The sequence below is a fragment of the Colletes latitarsis genome, chromosome 2 (genome assembly GCF_051014445.1).
Source record: "Colletes latitarsis isolate SP2378_abdomen chromosome 2, iyColLati1, whole genome shotgun sequence".
Taxonomy (NCBI): Eukaryota; Metazoa; Arthropoda; class Insecta; order Hymenoptera; family Colletidae; genus Colletes; species Colletes latitarsis.
This window is the reverse complement of record NC_135135.1, coordinates 12,299,248-12,320,064: the sequence shown is the minus strand read 5'-3', so window position 1 is coordinate 12,320,064 and position 20,817 is coordinate 12,299,248. Positions and strand designations below refer to the sequence as shown.

The window sequence follows — 20,817 nt, the reverse complement described above, 5'->3', positions numbered from 1 at the left end:
AGTTGAGATCATCAAGTTTGGAATATATACTTTGTTTTAGTTCGTAAGGATATATGATTTAAGGAGCCTAGAGATATGAAGTTTTGATTGAAGTTATTAATATTTGAAATTGTTTATTTAAATTATGTCTTTAATTACGTAAAATTGTAGAAATGTATCGACGCTTAAAAATTATGCTATCATAGTTTATATTAACGAATTGTTGTAGTTACACACGCAACACAGGCTTCGCGACAATACAACTACTATTATAAAAAACGATCATTGTTCTTTCAACGAGTCGGATTATCACATACATTATGTTCATCTAGACGTAAAATTTACAATTTAATTTAAAAAAATACATTGATAAAATTAGACAATATAATCAACGAGAAGTGTGCAAAATTCACTTAAAAATCATAACATATATATATACATATACATATATATGTATATATGTACATATATATATATCGACGTAAGGATACATTTTACTATTACCTATGTTCTGCGCTTGAACTGTTATTTTCATTGGATAATAATGACGTGCCAATTTTACTATTTGCTCGTTTTTTTATAATTATATCTGTGAAAAATTTGTACTGGAAACTTCGTTTCATCGTGGCACATGTTTATAATGAAGAATTATTCTTAGCGGTAATCGATTATTTTCTTTATTATTCAATCACAAAATGACTGTTTATAAATTACTTGGTAAGTGTAATTTTTTGTATACCTATTTACTTTTGGCTAGAAGCAATATCTTTCGATATCCTTTATTACGTACGTACTAAGTCTTATATACCGTTGCTACTGTCACATTGATATTACATACAAAATAATAGAAACCATCGCGTATTCTAAGATTTAAAATAATATATATATATATATATATTATTGTATGTATGTATATATATATATATATATATCGTGTAAAGATATTTACGATATGTACGGTATGTACGAGAACTTCGAAGTTTACTCATTTACACGGTTTTGCGATATTTAACGTGTGACTTTATCAAAATAGAGGTCCAAAATGTTAGTTTAAAATGCAGCGCAAATTCACCATTTCGTTATGGCAACATCTCAGGGCACTTGATAAAGTGGCTTGTGAAATACATATAATACAAGAAAGTTTGTTCTTATAAGATACTCGTATTTTCAAATGGTAATAAAAAATGGACGGGATTTACAACAAGCGAAGTTCCCTTCGGAATGAAGGAAAATGCACAATTGATATGCATCGCGTACCCGTTTGAATACGCGAAACAACGTTCATTTTATAAAATCGAATAAGAAAAAAATAAAACTCAACGTCTTGTATTTACTTAAATACGACATTTGCTGTACGACTTGTTCACAGATTTTATTCATTATGGCACAACGTTGGTGCGGCATTAAGACCTAATTGAAGAAAAATAAAAAAATGAAAGGTGTATACTCTGCTAGTTTGTATGCAATAACGTAATTTTACAGGCCAATATCGTGTACTCTGCAACATCTTTTAAACTTCTAATCAATATCTTGTTTAAAAAAACACGAAGGTATATACGTCCACGCGTTTCATTTTTGATTGTCTAGTATAAATTAATTTTTTTCGTGATAACTTTGCGACACATATGACAAGTTTTCAATGGTGCCGCACAATGTTCACAAGCCCCATGTCCACATAAAAAGGCAACGTTACGACGACGTTCCATACAAATGCTACACATATTTGCTTCCTCTAAATCGGCTACTCTAGTTTCTAGGTAACGCAATCGTTCTAAATCTTTATCTTTATCTTTTTCCTTGTCCTGATCTTCCTCTTTCTTTTTATCGTCCAGCGTGTCATCTTTTACCTTGTCTTCCGGTTTTGTCAGAGCTATCTCACCCGTCGCTGACTGGCCATCCACGCCTAATTAAGACAAACAAATAAATATTACGACTTAATAGATTTATCACTTTACAAAATATCCGTTTCGACCAAGTGTCCTTATGTTTATGAACGGCAGTATACATGTATACGTATATGCATATTTATATTACCTTGATTCGCTGGTGTTTTTGCAGTTCCATTGCCACAATGCATACAGTTGAAAATCGTAACACTACTGCTAGGATTAAATCTATTTCCTTCCTTTCCAGCATTCGCTACTGTACCTGAACAACTGTGGCATTCGGTGGCGTCACCAGAACCGGGTATACCTTTCCTCATTCCACGCACTGCTTCCGACTGTGACGTTGGATCTATCTCGTACATAGCAGGCTGTGGGGCGGGAGCATTTTCTATCCTGTAACAAGTACACGAGACGCGTGAATATATTTGTAGAGTTATAATTCTGACAATGAACTCACTCTAACTGGGTACTGTGACTCTGGTACTGGTGAGAGCGCAAAAGATCACCGTACGAGGAAATCTGTGGATCCGCTTCAAGCAGATCGAGAGGCGTCTTATTCTTGGAGTTCCTCGCATGCTCCAGAAGAGTGTAACTTCTATCCACGCTTACCAAGAAACAAGCCAAAGCCAATTCTGTCTTTGTACCCTGTCTTGTCAAATTTTGCCATATCTGCAATCAATGGACATCTTTTATTAACAAAACTTTTACAGTTTTCTACAAATGAATTCATTCAATTAATTAATTTCTTCGTCCATTCAATATATTTTAAATTTAACAACGAATACTACAAACAAACTGTGGGAACTCTGGTTTAGACGACGAAGATTAAAGCAATCGGACAGATGAACTTACGGCATAAATAAGAGGCGAATCTCGACAGCTTTCAGGTGTAGGAACGACGTTCGTTTGATTCGAGCTTTTCACTATAGCAATATGTAGCACCGTGTCACCATCCGCATCTGTACTAGTAATATCTGCATTGTGATGCACTAACAACTCCACCAGAGCCCAATGACCCTGCGAGGTGGCTAGGTGCAACGGCGTTTGACGACGGTTATTTCGTAAATCCACCTTCGCGTGGCCACCAGTTGGAGAAAGAAGTATAGCCGCAACGTCTCTGTGATCGTTCAAGGCCGCAAGATGTAGCGCCGCAAAGCCGTCCTCTTTCTTCACGTCCACTAGATGCCTTGCTCGCGCTACTAATTTTTCCGTCGCGCTAAGGATACACTTCTGTAATTAAGCCTCTCCAAACCAATCGACGAAAGAAGCAAGCATACATACTGAGCATTGCCCTTTAAGGCAGCATGATGCAACACGTTGAAACCTCGTTTGTTTCGCAAGGTGAAGTCGACCCTTTCGCACGAGCACAGAGCGTCGATTATGTCCAAGAAGTCTTTACCAATGGCGTCCTTTCCAATGGCATCGTGTAACGCAGTGTCTCCGTACGAGTCTTGCAAGTTAACGTCGCATTGGTGACGTAACAAGACTTTTACACAGAGCACGTGTTTCTTGTTCACGGCGACATGCAGGGCGCTGCACTTGCCATTATTCATAGCATTGATCGGTGCACCGCGAGACAGAAGCAACTCCATTATATCTGGTTGATTGCTATGACGAAACACAAACATTTTCATCGTTCGAGTTATTGGTTAGACTCTAATAGATTTTTGCAACAAACCCGAATGCAGCGTAGTGAAGAGGAGTGTCTCCATCCTCGTCTACCGCTCGTAGAGATGCACCAGCATCTAAAAGAAGAGTACAAAGATCACGTTGCCCTTGATGCGCTGCGACTTGCAGACATGTTTTCTTGCCACTGCCAGGACCACCAGCCCTGGCGTCTACTCTTCCGGGGTATTTCTTGAGAAACTCTTGAACCGCAGATACGCCTGCTTCTCCCCTGGCTGCATCTCGTAATAGTTTCTCGACTTCTGTATCTACGCTTTCGGCTGTATAACGAGTATGGCATAATGAATATATCGAGATAATATTTAATACAATCAATAAGTTTGAAACATACCCGACCAGTCTCTGCTCCGATTTGATTCATCCTGTAGAGAAACAGTTTCGGTTCCAGGAGGAACAAGGTTGACACTCAATGGATTGAATGTCCACGTATAACCATCAAGAGCAACCCGCAGGTCTCCATCCGAATATATTTTGATTACTTTTCCAGTCTTTCCTAGAGCCTATAAATTATCTTGTTAGATACAAGGGCAATAATCGTCATATTGAAAGACTTGAAAACACATTGTAATAATTACGTTTTTCATCACGTCTATCCACTCTCCATGACCTCTTTGATATAGTTTAACCGCAGCTAAATCAGTTTTTACTCTGACTATGTCACCCAGAGAAAACGTGTCTTTGCTCGTAACATTTATAAGTGCACCGGGATGAAAAGTCCATCTGTTGTTGCATCCTTCGAATTGTACGCGAACATCTCCTTTGTCTGTGATACGATGAACTCTACCAACCTGAATGCAATAACGAAAAGTAGATAATTGAATATGTTATATACAATTACAGCAATTTTTGTGCAGTGTACCTTTCCTATATAGTCGGCCATACGTGGATTCCAACCACCATGGCCTTCTTGCATTTCTTTTAACGTTTCTACGTCAACCGATACTTTTATTTTGTGCCCAACAATAAATGTTGAGTGACGTGGACTAGACACAGTAGAAGAAATACCACCCCTAGTTGGTGTTACGTTATTTCCATTATCAGACATAGTCATTATTGGTTGACCAACAAGTGGAAGATGTTCTTTATAATATGAACCAGTTGTAGCTTCTTCTACATAACACAAATCTACGCAACCTTTATACCCAAGACGATAGACATTCGAGCTACCTTTAGACCATGTCACAGTTGCCACTGAACGACTACTTCCATTGTCCCAACCACGTATGTCCATAACTCTGCCAGTCTTTCCTAAAATATTAAATAAAGTCCATTATACATAACGGTGTCATGTCCCGGTTATGTCCCAGCACTAAATTAGTTACTATAATTTTATATGTAACGATCTATACATAGTCCGTGCCATGTTCGTTATCAGTCAAAAGTCGGACGTGCCTCGGTCATGTTAGATAGCCACCGATATTTTATCAGTTTCCCAGGCTTTTGCTGTGTGCCCTACACCCTACAACATCTGATTCCAAACTGACTGGCATATTTCTTATAGACATATTTTGGACCGTTTTCGATCGTATATAAATTAATACATACAAACGCTCGGACATGGTATGATTATGTATAAATGAATCTTTATTCTGTATTTTGACAACTATTGTTACAATAATATAATACAAAAGCAAAACTCATAGTACCTCGACCTCCATCTTGATTTCCCCATTCCCAGTCTGGACCACGTACAACCTTTGCCCCAATAAATATTCCCTTTAAAGGTATTTTAGTACAGCCTTCTCTTGGAGACATTTGGATCCTATACAATGCATCATAAAAAGCATTTATAAAATAACATCTAGTTACATTATTATTAAATAATTATGATAATTTCTAAAGGACCAACCCTACAGAATTAGCTGTTTGAAATCTTTGGAAAGTATGACTTAAGTCATGCACGTCGGCCATGTAGCATTGTGTGCACAAATCATAATCAGGGCATTGTGCACACTTCCATCTAATACCAATTATCCCGTGTCTTTTACACCCATCACAGATGATGTTTGCATGTTTAACACCGGTAGCTGCATTGTCAAATACCAATAAATCATATGCTCCTTGATATCCAATTCTGTAATTACTTCTAGATCCATGATCCCACTGGACAATAACTGTTTTATCTGGTGTTCTATCCGAGGGATTTGGACTAGAGGCAGAACTTCCGAAAGATGGAGGTTTGCCAATCTCCACAACAGTACCGGCATGCCCTTCTCCGCTATCTTGGTTGTCCCACTTCCAATCTGGTCCACGAACTACTCTCAGACCAACTTCTAACATCTCTGAGTACACACTATTTCTTATGTGACTCTTCAATAAACAAATATAAGAAAAGAATAAATGATTTAAGTTGTTGAAGTTTGATCAAGTAATTTAAAAATTCAATAATATATGCCAATGAAATATTTTATAATATTTTCAGAATTAATGATGATATCTACATGCATATAGTAGAATGTAAATGTCTATAGATTTTGTATTTGATCTTCTGAAAACAATAGCAAAATGAATGTTAACTAATATTGAGTGAAAAAGTATGCCAGGTAGAAGAAAATAGTTTATTATTTGGTATGTATCTATTTACAAAATTGCTAAGCTGGTATGTTTAAAAGCTTCTAGCCAATTTATTTTACAAGGAAGTTGAACTATGTAATTCACATTATATTAATAATATCTGTATAATGAATAGTAAAATTTACTTTATTATTTAACATTAGATATCATTATTTTCTCTTCAATATCCACAGTAGGCTTAGCTGTAATTGATCCACAATTAATGACTCATTTTAGAAATGATCCTTCATACCATGCAGTATATTGTTTACTACAGATTTCCTACATTATAATATATATACAATATGTTTCGACAATATATAATCAACTGATTCTAGTAATTATGTACAATATTTTTCATATGTAAACAATCAGGTTTGGTGTAGACAGAGAAATTAAAGTGGCCAGAAACGTTTGAACATAATAATTTAGCAATTTTATAAATAAATAAATATATAATAATAAACAGTATTTATTTGTTATATAATTTTCTTTTACCTGACATGCTTTTATAACAAATATAAATTACAATTTGTTTTACTCTCGCTTTCGAATGACAAAATGAAAAATCTACTCTGCCAGAGACTTTTGCACGTTGCTATACGTGCATACTTACTCCTGCGGCTGTTTACGTAGCTCAGAAAATATCCTTCTAAATCGATTACGGAACAGTTCGGGAAGACGAAAACGAGGATACTCGCGAAGTATATCCCCGACAGTTGAACATCATTACCAAGGATTACCAAGGTTCATCCCGATAGGATTCTGCATCCATGTCAACGATCGTAACCTCGTAACAAGGCGCCTCTTTCGAGCGGTAGCTGAGCTAATGGAAAACTAGATAGGAAGGGTCCCTATTTCCACACGAAGTTTTGGAATACTCGCTTGTTTACCAAAGCACATCCGACTTTTCCATCGGATCTCTCGGGGGACATATTCTCAGTAATTTATACACTGTGTACTTCCGTAATTATTCATCATGAGTGTGTACCACGAGCAAGTCTACGTCTGTCTTATCGACAACTATTGTTTAACGAAGAAAGAACACTCGTTAAATGTTCAAATTCGATTTTCACTATTACGTTTTCCACATTTTCACTATGCAGGCACATTCCATGAACATCTATTCCCGATGATTCAGACCTCATTTCTGTGTGTCGGGAGCCTAAGTCCATGTGTACACGCTTGGAAACGAAATACGGGTGTCTCTGCATAAGTGTTGAAATAATCGCTAAATGGTAGGAGAGTCAAAGAACTTCAGAAGATTATGCTGTACCATTTGTTTACATAGAATCTGATAGTATTAATTGCAAGTCTTCTACTCCGTTTTTCAAAGTCACCTTGAGGTCATTTTTCATTTCTTAAATATCGAAATACTATATATTATATTTGTGCTCTTTGGACGATGTGATAACAAAGTCAACATATTCGTTTAGGCAATCCGAAATAATCTAAGGTACGAAATGTCTATTTCCGACTTGTACTTACGATCTATCATAAAATGATTGATTGTTAGCCTGAATTGTAATTTGATTATACAGTGATAAAAGAAACAGACAACTTCAGGATTTATATTTAATTAATCGATCGAATATTTGTAATTAGTTTCCCTTCTTTGAGAATCTGTTAAATATCTTTTTTTTAGTTTTATTCTATGCTGCATTTATTTAGAGACACCCTATATATCAATCGCACGAGTGATTGGGAAGGTATTATTTACATATTGAACGAGTCTCGTGTGTTCATATTAATTTACGATTTTTGGATCGTTTTTTTGTTATATTTTTATAATGCGCAATATGTACGTAAACGAAAAACATTTTTATCTAGCAATCTATGTTCCGAGTTAAGGAGCCGACCAGAATACATCTATGAAATATAAACGATATTTAAAGTAGTAATGATTAATTAAAAGAAATATCATAATTATTTTTGATCGATAGACTTGCCTGGCGATACAAAAGTAAGATTTAAAATGTAAACATTACAACACATCGAAGATTGCGGATAGTATCACCGCGCGACCACGCGCGACTAAAATATCGATTGATTATTCTGCCTCGAATAACGCTGCTTCGGAGCGGCCAGGCTCGCTATCAACCAACTTCTCGAGTTTGAACATCGATCGTAGTCGATCAGCGGGGGAACTGGTGTACGAACGAGTCGCAATTCGCCTTTGATATTCTGTTTGTGAAGCTGCGCGCGTTTTATCGTGTATAACGGACCTAACGGACTCGCCATCGGAATTGTTGAACTTATGTCGGTGATATACGCACTTTTACGAAGCGAACATCTCGTAACCGCTTGCGGGTGACAGTTCTGCGCCGGTATCGTTTCAGTTAACCTCGAGCGATCGTACGAATCGAGCGTGTAATTTTTTTCACAGAGGGGATGGATCCTCTCGAGGGAGACGTAGAACGTCGTGGGCCGAGTCGCGGTCGGGGTCGTGGCCCATGGACGTTGAGCCAACAGGAGACCCATGCATTAAGAAGACCTCATCCTGCTTCATCTGGGATTCAAACAACAGGTTGCTATTAATTCTTTTAAAAAGCTTTTCAGTTTTAGTTATGATTAAAATTGTCCATTCTTATTTGTTAATTATTTTACATCATGCACAGACTTTCTACTCCGCATTTCTGCGATACGTATATTGTACTGGGTGATTGTAAAAACTGAAATAGACCATGTTTGTTTTCTAAGTTGATCGCTTAAGCTGCATATTGTTTTAGTTTATAGTATCGCTCATAGTTTGTTTTTGTTTATGTATGGTTTTTTTGCTATGTCACACCTCAATATAACCCCAACTAACATAATTTTCATTGCACAGTGTTTCAATTATCAGTAATATTTTATTCTTTGATTGTAGGTTTCACAGAATCAAGAGATACAGAACAAAGCAAATCGGATAAATCTTACGACGATATTGTACAGAATTCAACCTTATCTGTCCATGCGGCTGAATTCGTTCCAAAATCGTGTCCTGTTAAGCCATCGGTTTGTATTTTTCGTCGATGCATGTGTTATTTTGTTCTCTGTTTGAATATTAAAATCTTTTTAATATATTTAATATATAGCAACAGCCACAGCAACAACAATCTGTAAGATTTGCACAGAAACATTCGGTTCAAGGTAGATTACTTCAGGCACAAATAATGCAACAAGTACAAAATCCTACATGTAACTATGATACACCTCAGCATTATCAGCACATAGAACAAGTTCAACAATTTGATAACTTCTCGCGTCAGCAACAAATGGAGCAATCCACAAATGTTCATGATTATGGTCATTTTGATGGAGGGTCAGGAGATTATAAAGACAAACATCAGGTACATATATATATTAACGAATATTGTGAAATAGTTAAAAACTATGCTCGATTGCTAAACAGATATTTTTTGATTGCAGGAATCCAGTGGGGATGAAGATAATTATTTAATCGAATTTGCAACAACTACGCAAAATTTAATGGGCGTTATACACTCTTTGATATTAAATCCGGGGCGATTTACTTCTATTGTGCCGCCGCTAATAAATAATCTTAGGCCATATTTAGAATTTCCTAGTCACTTTCAAGAGATTATAAAAATAATAATTCAACAGGTATATATTCGTTTGTTCGTATGTCTTAACCGAAAGGAGAATTATATTTATGTTCCAAAACATTTCCAGTCCATAAACGAGGTTAATTTCCGGTACAGTGGTGCCCGGCTTTGCGCGTCTCTAGACATCAGTATGACATCCGCCGAACAAACGTCGTTTAGAGAAATTTTATATATTTTGTGAGTCACTGAACACAAGAACAATATACGTCAGCTTATTTTAGATTTTCAGCTTTATAAAGTTTAAGTTGATGATAGGTGTAAAAATGAAACAGAGAGCCAAACTTCTAATTGGAAGCAGAAGAATGATCATACGGAGGAAGAACAAAAACGATGTCACGGATTAATATTATTCTTAGCTGAGCTGGTTACTCAAATGGAACATACATCCGCTTTCGGTTTAGGAGACATATTGATTCAACTTATTATCATTACTTTAAAGAAACCCGCTCCGAATTCCGTTAAACATATTTGCCAGGCCCTCAAGGTATATATCGCGTGAACGAACTATATCAAAATCGATTAATCGAACTATGCGTGTACAATTTAAATTCAATATACACGTGTACAGTTGGCAGGTCATACTTTGGAGAAAGACAAAGGAGGAAGTCACAAAGAAATGGAGATAATGATGCGAGCATTAACAGAACTAGTAACAGCGGGTAGAGTAGACTTGCACGTTGGACGTATGGTAGATAGTGTTCACGAATTGAGAAATGGGAATTGGGGACAGACCTCTACTGTAGATTCTTCTGTCGAATCTATGGAACACATAGATCCGAATCAAGCAGTAGACGTACCTATATTCTATGGACCAGACGGCAAAGTGTTAACCGCAGAAGAAAATAAATTTTTAGAGGATGTTGCGAACGGTCCAACAAGTATCGAGAACCATGTGTATGTGTATTGAATTACTTTTATGATAACTTAAGATACACATATAAAGCAATGTATTATAGTGTTTGTTTTTTATATAGAATATTAGAGCATGCTTACGAAGATGAAGTGCAATGGCTATCGGAAGATGATAACGTATACGAAGCGTTCGAGGAATTTTTAAAAGGAGTTCCGAAGAAAACGCGAGAATAATCGAGACGTGACAACGATTGCCCATTATCGTCATCATTATTGCGTAAAATGCTCAAGATCAATAAAACCTCATAGTTGGAAGCTATGAGCATCCGCTAAATTTTCATTCTGAATTTCGATAATACGCACGGACTATAGACAATTAAATCAAATGCGTGACAGAACAATTTTCTGCATCCATATGTTTATAGACCGATATTCAGTAAACTCATCTCGAGTGCAAGACCTTTATTTTAACTTTTTATATAGAACGAAAAGGGTTACTATTCGTAGAAATCCATTGAAAAATTCTCATGTATCTGAATTTTTCCTTTCAGTTTTGTTTTCTATGTACTAATTTTTTTAGCCTACACTTTTTTACAATTAGAAACAAACTGTAAGGTTTGTTCCTAGAATGAAACAATATCTATTTGTCATACGATAAAAAAATTATTACTAAGTTATTTAAATTATTATAATAAATCATCAGAATGAATTAGGTAAATATTGTTGGTGTTATTGTTATTTTTACGATATGTTATGCATGTCACACCAAGTCTAACGACATTTTTTTTGCAGGCGGTGTAATTTTAGTTGTAAATATATTATGAACTTCTCTATTTTATAAATTGCAGTTTTGTAAACGCAAAACATGTCTGTTTTCTCGGAGCTGTATAACGACTTACCAGATTGTTGCGGCACGATTGTGTGTGCGATGACTGTTTCGTCGATGATCGCGGCTTGCACGCGGTATCATTGCGTCGACAGATCCATTTTTGGCGCGAAAGGGTTCGCGGAACGATTGTCTGTCGAGGCGATTGCGAACTTGCAGCTATGATTATTCACGCCTAGCTGTACTCCGTCTATCCTATAGTGTTTTTGGAACTTCCGTGCGTCATAATGAATTCGTTGGAATCATATTCCAGCCAGAAATACTTTTCAAGTGCTGCTTAATATGCATGCAGTGATACATTTACATGTTTGTCTTGATGAAATCTTCATATATTTATAAACACTCCTTACATATACAAATATGTATGTACACAGGGTGTATTCTAACATGTGGGACCTACATTAATGATCGATTGAGGACACAAAAGTAATAAAAATAGTTCATATAAACGTGTGTTCTATTTGATTGATCTTGTTCTTGAGTTAGTCATTTTTGTACTCCGATAATTTCTAATTATAAACTGAGCTAGTAAAGTAATTCTACTAAATTATTTGTATACTTTAATCTTAAGTAATCGGTTACATGAATTATTGAAAATAGTTACATTAAATGGTGTATGTATGTTGCATGTTATTTATGCATGATCGTGCAACATCCCGTTTTAGCCAACTGGTCAAACATTTCTTAAACAAACTTTGTTTACGTGCTTCCTAGCAAATAGGCCCCACTTACAAACTTAATTTAATTATTCAATAACCATTGTCAGTGTTGAAACACTTTGGTAATATCTAAAATATTTGGAAACTCTATGAGAGCACGTTTGTAGATTTGCATTTAAACTTAAAGTGGCCATATCAAGCAGTTTCTGTGAAGGTAAGCAACTATACATTATTAGAGTATGAAAATGGCTATAATTCGGGAATAAGGTCAAATAGAGCATGTAATTATATGAACTTTTTAGATTGTTTCTTTTTTATGCCCGATTGACTGCTGAAATGGCTCCCAGATGTTACAATAAATCCTGTTCGAATAAGTCGTATGTAGAAGTAAGTATAAAAACTGTCAATATTTGTTTGTTAGAAATAGATACTCTAATAGAGCATGACATTTTGATATTCGGGACAACGTATATCGTATTATCAGGGTGGCTTATTCTAATATCGAATAAGTGTCGTCTCTGTTGGGGATATGTCGCACATAACACATTCGCAATGTAGCAAGACATAAACAGAGTAAAATTTTTGCGCGTGAAGTTAAACTAGAGATAATCTACTTAGTTCATTCTACCTGGCTAGCCACCGCAACTTCTGTTTCTGTTTATAAACAATGTCAAGATCATTACTATTGTGATGGCTAGTCAACTATTTACTTAGGAGTGTCTCTCCATTGGAATTATCAGTATTTCCGAAGTTGCGCAATGACAAGATATATGAACCATTCGATCGGTCAAAGCGGAGCAGTTGTTTGATCTTAGAGATCATCAGACCTAAATGCATAGAGTCACATTCAAAAAATAATTTATGCTAAAAATAATCAATAGAGAAATACGATATATTTTCAGTAGTTTGCGTTTTTTCAATTCATCAATCAAGAATCTGCCTACGACATCAAGGACGACTTTCTCAGCTTTTTACAAATTATTGAAACTTATTACATTATTTCAAATTATACCAAAAACTGATATTGTTTACAAATACAAACAGAAGTACCTATAGCTATCCAGATTCGATGGGATAATCAGATCATGATTAGTAAAATACAAAATATTATTTAATATTTTCGATTTTATTTTACATGCGAAATCAATTCATTTCCAGTTGTACCACGATTTCGAAAGCACCTTTTATATACGTGTCAAGCATATTTAAAACAATGAACAGATTTTGCTGGTTTTAAGTTGCATCAAAGTAGACTACTGTAATATTTTCATCACAGTGTAGTTGTTACATCAAAATGATGTTTATTCGTCTCCAGTATCGGTAGAAATACATTAACCTTGAGTCATGTATTATGAGATGAACTTGAAACCGTTCTTGTAGCAGTTTTTTCATGCTCGAGGATAAATAGTTTCCTGATATCATTCAAGTGAACAACATTTAGCGGCAAGCGTACGCGTAGGCGAGGCCCATCGAAGGATCGTCAGGGGCACGCGTAGGCAAAATCCGAAGTGGGACTGAAGGTTGAGGAAGGTGGGGTCTTCCTTGTAATCGAATCGTGATCATCTCCGCATTCGTTGGAAACCCGTTAATTCGCTTTGTCTCGTCGCGGAGCACAGATATTTTTCAGCAGAGGTAAACTGATCTTAAAAATTCTTTCACGCTCAATGGCCAACTACTTCACCCAGTTCATACTTCTTTCGTTCATACTGTAAGTTGGAACTATCATTGCAGAGTAATCGGGAACATGGATCATTCGTGGACAGCAGTTCTTCTTTTCTTTTCTTTTCTCGCGATAGTCAATGGCGGACACTATCAGTCGAGGATAATAACATCGGGGAACGTTGGTAAGTCGCGTGAGTCTTTTAACATTCTGGATGTTTTTTTAAAATAGTTGCAGATCTCCGTTTATTTCTAATTATATTTATATTCTATGAAACTCTTTCTAAATTCTTATATTCCATGATTTGTTTAAAGAAAGAAATCTTTTTTGGGAAAGAGTCTCTTTGTTAAACGATTTTGCTAAATGTTTTCAGTTGCCCATAGTGGTTGCGATACGTATACTTGCGGAGTTAACGCAAGATGTACACTAAGCGAAGCTAGACCAGTTTGTTCTTGCATGAACCTGCATATGGGTGATCCTCTGTCGCGTTGCGTACGGGTCGAGTGTCTAAGTAAGTATCTGTAAGACGCTTTGAACGTATCGCGTGTGTAATCTGATATTTTTAATCGTGCGTGTTCAATATTTCAGTAAACGAAGACTGTAGCAGTAGCCAAGTTTGCACAAATAATAGATGCATAAATCCTTGCAATGGTTTGTGCGGCGTGAATGCGATATGCGAGACCAAAAATCATATTCCAACGTGTTATTGCCCGCCTGGACAGACGGGAGATCCATTTACCTCGTGTCATATAGCTGATCCTCGTACGTAACGTTAAGCTGCATATATCGAAGATCCTATCTATAGTTTGGTTTTTGTATAATTGAATGCTGGTAGTCACGATTGACAAACATAATAAGTCTTTGACTGAAAGTAGGATATTAAATTTCCCCTGAATTCCTTGTAGAGGCCGCTTGCAAGCCAAATCCGTGCGGGTTGAACACTAAATGTGAAGTAGTAAACGAGGTGACAGTATGCAGCTGTTTACCAGGATACGTAGGATCTCCGTCAATTGGTTGTCGTCACGAATGTGAAAGCGATAGCGAGTGTCCTGGTCATCTCGCTTGCTCAGCTTCCTTTAAGTGCGAGAGTCCGTGCAAATGCGGCACAAACGCAGAATGTAGGGTCGTTGATCATCAAGCAATATGTACCTGTCCAAAGGTAAGCGATAAACAGACAAATGCATAAAAAACAAAGAGAAATTTATGCCAATGATCGGAATCTGTCACAGAATTGGTTGGGAAATGCGTTCGTATCGTGTCGACCAGAATGCACTGCTCATTCTGATTGTCCAGGGAACAAACCTGCCTGCCTCTACCAGAAATGCATGAACCCTTGCGACGGAGTATGCGGTGTGAATGCAGACTGTAACCTACGAGGAATCACTCCAGTTTGTAGTTGTCCGAAACACATGACTGGCAATCCTTTCTTCAGCTGTAGGCTTTTCGAAGCGCGTATGTATCATTTAACCAATAGAGCAGTTGAGCGGTCATTCATTTATTTGTTTATTAATGTCATCAGGAGACTTGTGCGAACCGAATCCGTGTGGAGTGAACGCGATTTGTACGCCGGGACACGATAGCACGGGGAAGGAGAGACCTGTGTGCACATGTCCCACTGGTTACATCGGTAATGCATTAGTGAATTGCCAGCGTGGAGAATGTTTTACGGACAGCGAGTGTCCTGATAGTAAGGCATGCATAGACTTCACTTGCCAGAATCCCTGTACTGGTAAAGAGTGCGGGCCAACCGCAACGTGTACGCCACGACGTCATATAGCGGTATGTACCTGTCCGGACGGTACACGAGGAGACGCGCTTTATAATTGCAATTTGATCGATAACAGATCTGTCTACAACTATGGTCGACAGTATCGATATCATTATTAGTACTCAGTAATCTGATCTCACGAGATTAACGGAAAAATGTAACAGTGATAACTATCTTAATATTATCTGTATATAATCGAACATGGAACATACATATTTATCTGATCTTCAAGAACGCAGAATGTACACCAGCAATCACTGAATATCGAATAGATTTAGAAAGGGATGTACATGCAACTCATTTTAAATCTATTCAATAACGTTATTCAACAAATAAAAACTTTCCTTTTTACCTTTGCACACGTGCGGCGCTCGAGTGACGATCATTCTTCCGCTGTTGTCGTTAATGTTTCTTGACCTTCTGACAAAATTAAGGTCTGCAGGTGTGCGTGGGTGACATGCAAATACCAAGCAAAACAAAGTCATTTTTAAATTTGTTTGTGTAAACATACAAAAGTAATGTGTAAAACGTAGGTGCATTGACTTTTTTTTTAAACTTTAATGATTTTTTATAGCCATTCAAAACCACAAAATATAACAAAACTATAAACTAATATAATTTAAAAACTCTATCTTCTAAGACTAAATTAAGCTTTGTATCGTTTTTAATTTTCATGTAATTTATTTTTGCTTAAAACAATTTGGTTTTATAGAAATTCGCATTTTTAAAAATTGAAAGTAGTAGAGTAATTTTGCTTTTGGAGTAGAAACTTCACAAGGATTATTTAGTGGATATTGCGAAACAGAAATTTCTCTTATCAGTTAAATCGCGGCGTCGACGTACGGCCGATATATTATTATAATTAATGAAAATGAGATTTGCTTATTTCGAAAAGGCAAATCAATAACTTCTAGTAGTATGTATGTGAATGGTTTAACTTCTTTGTTGCTTCAACGTATCGATTCATCGTTAAAATCTTTATCAATTGTATAAATTTGTTAATCTTTAACCTAAAATAGATTGAAGTATTTAATCAATAAAAAAGTTAAACTGAACTTGTATAATTAATGTTTCAACAGGTTAAAATTGTTAAGCATTTGTATTGTTAGAATAGATAAAAGAGCTTTATGACTAGGTGGTAAAGCAAACTTTGCATTGTGCATTTCCTTTTAATTTGATCATTTGTTACTCCTTAATCCACACACACACACACACAAGCGCGCGCACGTACGCACACAATCAAATACTTTTTTCTTTTATAGGTATATCAATGCATCGATCTATGCATTACTGAAAAAAAACAATTTATATTTCGATATTTTAATAACAAGTGTCCTAGTACAGCATTAAAAAATATTTCGATAAATTGATATCGAATAATCGAATATATCAATATCCAACCAAATTGGTACGTAATTAAAAAAAAAGTGTATATGTATATGCAATTTTATGGCTCTACTTGACAATGAGGCAGTTTTAGAACATTTGTGTGAGATATGCTGTACATACATACATACATATGTATGCAATTGTTCCTTAGCAGCCCGACAGAGCTCGGCAGCAGCAGCGCAGTACGAAAACGAACATGAACGAGAGTGTTACGGAATACGGCTTCTTCAAGAGTTTCCTGCGCAGTTATCAAAAATAACTTTAAAACACGATTAACGTCTTGATAACGAAGTTGCCTTCGGCAGCGAAGACTTGCTTCACTGGGGGGTTAGCCCGCTGGGCTTTCTCAGCCCAAAAGCACGGAGAAATGTCGATACGAACGGTGGTTCATCGTTTTTTGCAAAATGGTCGGGCTCTGTTGCATTCCGTCCGGAATACCGAGTGTTTCTACTCTAATTACCACCCAAGGAACTATCACGACAAGATACACGTTGTGCAAGTAGGTGAGTTAATCAACTGAATTTATTCGTTATGAGTCGTCGCGATGTCATAGGACCTTGACACGAGCCTATCGTCAGAACAGAATTAAGATCTGCGATGCTTGTGACGTGTTATTAACGGTGCCGTTTGACAACTCGCACGTTCTTGAAAACTTGATTTCGAAATTGTTTTGACGTTTTTCTAACGTTGTGTCCTTCGACAGGTTAATAGACTACCCAACTGTCGTACGTCATCTGTTTAAGTGAAATTTGTAGACACGGTGTTTTGTATTTTAATCGTATCAAAGTTTCCGTGGAACATCGAGTCGCTAAGACACGCCCACAAGTTCGCTCTTATTTATGATTTTATATATAATGAATTGAATCATTGAACACAGGCAAGTCCCAGGGCTTTCTGCCCCAGGGTAACAGTAATGTGTCCAACACAGGAAGACACCTTGGTTACTTGGGAGCTCAGGCTCGACGGATTTTTGTTGATAACATCTTGAAAAGAGTCACTAACAGCTTAGCAGCTGATTTAAGAAGACGTGCTGCAAAAAGATTGGTTTTCGGCGATTCTGCACCTTTCTTTGCATTGGTTGGTGTATCTTTGGCATCTGGTACTGGAATATTAACGAAAGATGACGAGTTAGAGGGTGTCTGCTGGGAAATTAGGGTAAAGTTTTGAGAATCTTTTATATAGTTATAGAAAGAGCTAGATCTTTTTTACCTTAAATGTTGTCCTGAAACTGTTTTTACCATTTATAGGAAGCTGTATCAAAATTGCAATGGAATACTCCACAAAATGATACGAATTACGAAACTGTTAAAGACAATGCAAATGTTCTGAGTCTGGAGGATTTTGTGATTGGTCCTGCTATCGCAAAAGGGTGCTCGGCCATTGTCTATGCAACAAGATTTAACAATTCTGTGCTTGACAAAGGCAATGGTCAGATAAACATTGATAACAAGGCCACAGATGTAACTGCATTTCCATTGGCATTAAAAATGATGTTTAATTATAATACTGAATCAAATGCACTATCCATTCTGAGAGCCATGCACCGTGAAACTGTACCTGCTAGAAAACATTTGAATAATGAAGAATTGGCTGATTGGGAAACAAAGATGGCAGAAAGGAAAGCAAAGTTGCCGCCACATCCAAATATTGTTGCAATGTATTATGCTTTTGCTGATAAAGTACCAGCTTTGCCTGATTCATTGAAAATGTACCCTGATGCTTTACCTGCACGTATTAATCCACAGGGATATGGACGAAATATGAGTTTGTTTTTATTAATGAAAAGGTTACTATCATGTTAAAAAATAAATGTTTTGCACATATGTCACATAATATAACTCTTGTTCTTTTTATTACAGGTATGACATTACGTTACAACAATACCTGTCTGATCGTAATCCAAGTACCCGGGAATCGATACTACTACTTGCTCAGTTACTTGAAGGTGTTGCTCATATGAATGCCCATGGTATTGCACATCGGTAAATCAATATCTTTTGTTCGAGCGGAATATATAGCACGGCATTACATGCCGGATCATATTAAATATCCTATACACATAATTTTATACTGTTATTGATCTTTCTTTTTTTTCCATTGAACAAATCAGAGATCTGAAGAGCGACAATATTCTGCTAGATTTGTCCGAAGAAACCGATAACTGCCCGTCACTAGTAATTACTGATTTCGGATGTTGCTTGGCCGACAAAAGCCATGGATTGTATCTGCCTTACAATAGTCACGATACCGACAGAGGAGGTAATATCGTGCTAATGGCACCGGAAGTCATCACGGCGGAACCCGGTCCTTTCACCAGCATCAATTATACCAAAGCTGACCTTTGGACTGTAGGCACCATAGCTTACGAAATATTTGGTATGAAAAATCCTTTTCACGATGTCGATAAGGAAAAGACATCTCTTAAGAACTTTAACTACAAGGAGAGTGACCTACCGTCTCTTCCAAACGGCGTGCCAACAATTGTTTCTGCGTTAATAAAAAATATATTGTCTCGAAATTTGTACAAGGTATGGAATACAGGTTACTCGTAAAATTTCTGAATACTATGCAGCGTTTGTAATTTCAGAGACTCGATACAGAAACAGCAGCAACCGTAATACAGTTGCACTTATGGGCACCGAGCGCTTGGTTCAGGAGTGAAGGACAATTGCCGTCGAGTAATGAGGTATTTTAAATAAAATATGTTTAACTTTAATTTATATTTAAGTATAATAAAAACTTATTTACGTAATTATATATTTACAATATTTTTGTGCCGTTTACAGGTGATGCAATGGCTTTTGTGCTTAACTACAAAAGTACTTTGTGAAGGACGCAATTCGGCGCTATCGTTCCCGAAAATGCTCAACGACGAGAATTTCGAAGATGTCAAAAAGAATTTTTATCACAGATCTATTTCAACGAGATCCTGTGGACGACGTACTATGCCGGAATATCAATTAATAGCGAGTTTCCTCGGTAGAGTTACGCTTAGCAACATTAGAAGTGCTTTAAAGTGGATGCAGAAGAATGTATAATTTTATAGTATACGTTTATAAAGCTCTCGTAAAAGAAAGAAATCCGTTCGATTAACACAAAGAAAGTATTTGTTTTTTGCATATCGAGGAACAAGCTGTTCTGTGGTTGTTATTCAACATAAAACGAAGATTGTTAAAATATTTTTGTATACCCCATTTTATCATGTTATCATTAACGTTCTTGAGTTACTTTCTAGGCAATTTATTTTTGATACTTTGAGAAACACAAAAGAGTCGTATTTTTAACCGTACTTATCGCCGCAAAATTATGGTTGAACATTCGATTGCAGTCGTAAGTCAAATACAAAACTAAATGCGGCATTTAATTGGAATTGTGCCTTGCTATGGCTCCTTTTGTGATTCACGTTTATTTTAATTCGTCAATGCTTCAAAGTATTGTGGAAATATTTATTTTGGCAATGTTGGCCTATTTATTTTATTTATTTATAAAGCACACATGATAAACTTATTTTATTTGCACAGGGAGCAATCTTACGCGTTCAATAAAGATAGCTTGCTCTGTGCTATCAATGTTCGAGATTTCACCGTGCGATATAAAATTATCGATACACGGTCGATTATTAAGTAACTTTAATTTGATTGTTTATTTTCTTGAAACTACAGATCAATCATGCGATAGATGGAAATGTTATCGCCAACTGGAGTAAAATTCGAGTCACTGTATAAACGTTGTTCGATAATAAAGCTTGTAAATAATGTTCATGCAATTGTATTGTTACATAGTTTGTCTGGGTTTTCCGAACATTTGCATTTTGCGCTTCATTTCATCGAAATCGAGGTTCTTAGATGCCGCTATGTCTTTTAGGTATTCCAAGTATTCCTCGTACGACAAGGC

The 20,817-nt window shown here is 36.4% G+C and overlaps 4 protein-coding genes across 5 annotated transcripts; 3 read left to right on the top strand and 1 right to left on the bottom strand.

Annotated features, from left to right (window-relative positions):
• Window positions 1-93: 93 nt before the first annotated feature.
• Mib2 (E3 ubiquitin-protein ligase mind bomb 2) lies at window positions 94-8,052 on the bottom strand. 2 transcript variants are annotated; one of them, XM_076775487.1, is made up of 13 exons: window positions 6,990-8,052; window positions 6,721-6,941; window positions 5,401-5,861; window positions 5,198-5,313; window positions 4,411-4,799; window positions 4,127-4,339; window positions 3,883-4,051; window positions 3,544-3,811; window positions 3,147-3,473; window positions 2,718-3,081; window positions 2,323-2,534; window positions 2,014-2,258; window positions 94-1,882 (listed from the first exon to the last, which is right to left on the bottom strand). In XM_076775487.1, the coding sequence occupies exons 3-13, from the start codon at window positions 5,829-5,831 to the stop codon at window positions 1,563-1,565; spliced, it is 3,054 nt and encodes a 1,017-aa protein (XP_076631602.1). In that variant the 5' UTR covers window positions 5,832-5,861; window positions 6,721-6,941; window positions 6,990-8,052; the 3' UTR covers window positions 94-1,562. The 2 variants fall into 2 exon arrangements, with proteins under 2 accessions (XP_076631602.1, XP_076631614.1); XM_076775499.1 differs by having other exon boundaries at window positions 6,721-6,930.
• A 24-nt stretch (window positions 8,053-8,076) lies between these two features.
• Window positions 8,077-11,227, top strand: LOC143346927 (polyadenylate-binding protein-interacting protein 1). Its single transcript, XM_076775627.1, has 8 exons — window positions 8,077-8,631; window positions 8,971-9,098; window positions 9,179-9,433; window positions 9,513-9,707; window positions 9,777-9,886; window positions 9,965-10,193; window positions 10,278-10,603; window positions 10,684-11,227. Exons 1-8 carry the CDS (start codon window positions 8,496-8,498, stop codon window positions 10,793-10,795), a joined length of 1,491 nt encoding a protein of 496 aa, XP_076631742.1. The 5' UTR covers window positions 8,077-8,495; the 3' UTR covers window positions 10,796-11,227.
• A 2,315-nt stretch (window positions 11,228-13,542) lies between these two features.
• LOC143346941 (uncharacterized) lies at window positions 13,543-17,269 on the top strand. The gene is made up of 8 exons (XM_076775655.1): window positions 13,543-13,738; window positions 13,838-13,950; window positions 14,140-14,277; window positions 14,355-14,528; window positions 14,672-14,925; window positions 14,996-15,218; window positions 15,286-16,942; window positions 17,075-17,269. The coding sequence occupies exons 2-7, from the start codon at window positions 13,851-13,853 to the stop codon at window positions 15,651-15,653; spliced, it is 1,257 nt and encodes a 418-aa protein (XP_076631770.1). The 5' UTR covers window positions 13,543-13,738; window positions 13,838-13,850; the 3' UTR covers window positions 15,654-16,942; window positions 17,075-17,269.
• Window positions 17,104-20,689, top strand: Pink1 (PTEN-induced putative kinase 1). Its single transcript, XM_076775587.1, has 7 exons — window positions 17,104-17,426; window positions 17,801-18,078; window positions 18,171-18,709; window positions 18,783-18,905; window positions 19,034-19,451; window positions 19,511-19,609; window positions 19,710-20,689. The coding sequence occupies exons 1-7, from the start codon at window positions 17,291-17,293 to the stop codon at window positions 19,959-19,961; spliced, it is 1,845 nt and encodes a 614-aa protein (XP_076631702.1). The 5' UTR covers window positions 17,104-17,290; the 3' UTR covers window positions 19,962-20,689.
• The last annotated feature ends 128 nt before the right edge of the window (window positions 20,690-20,817 follow it).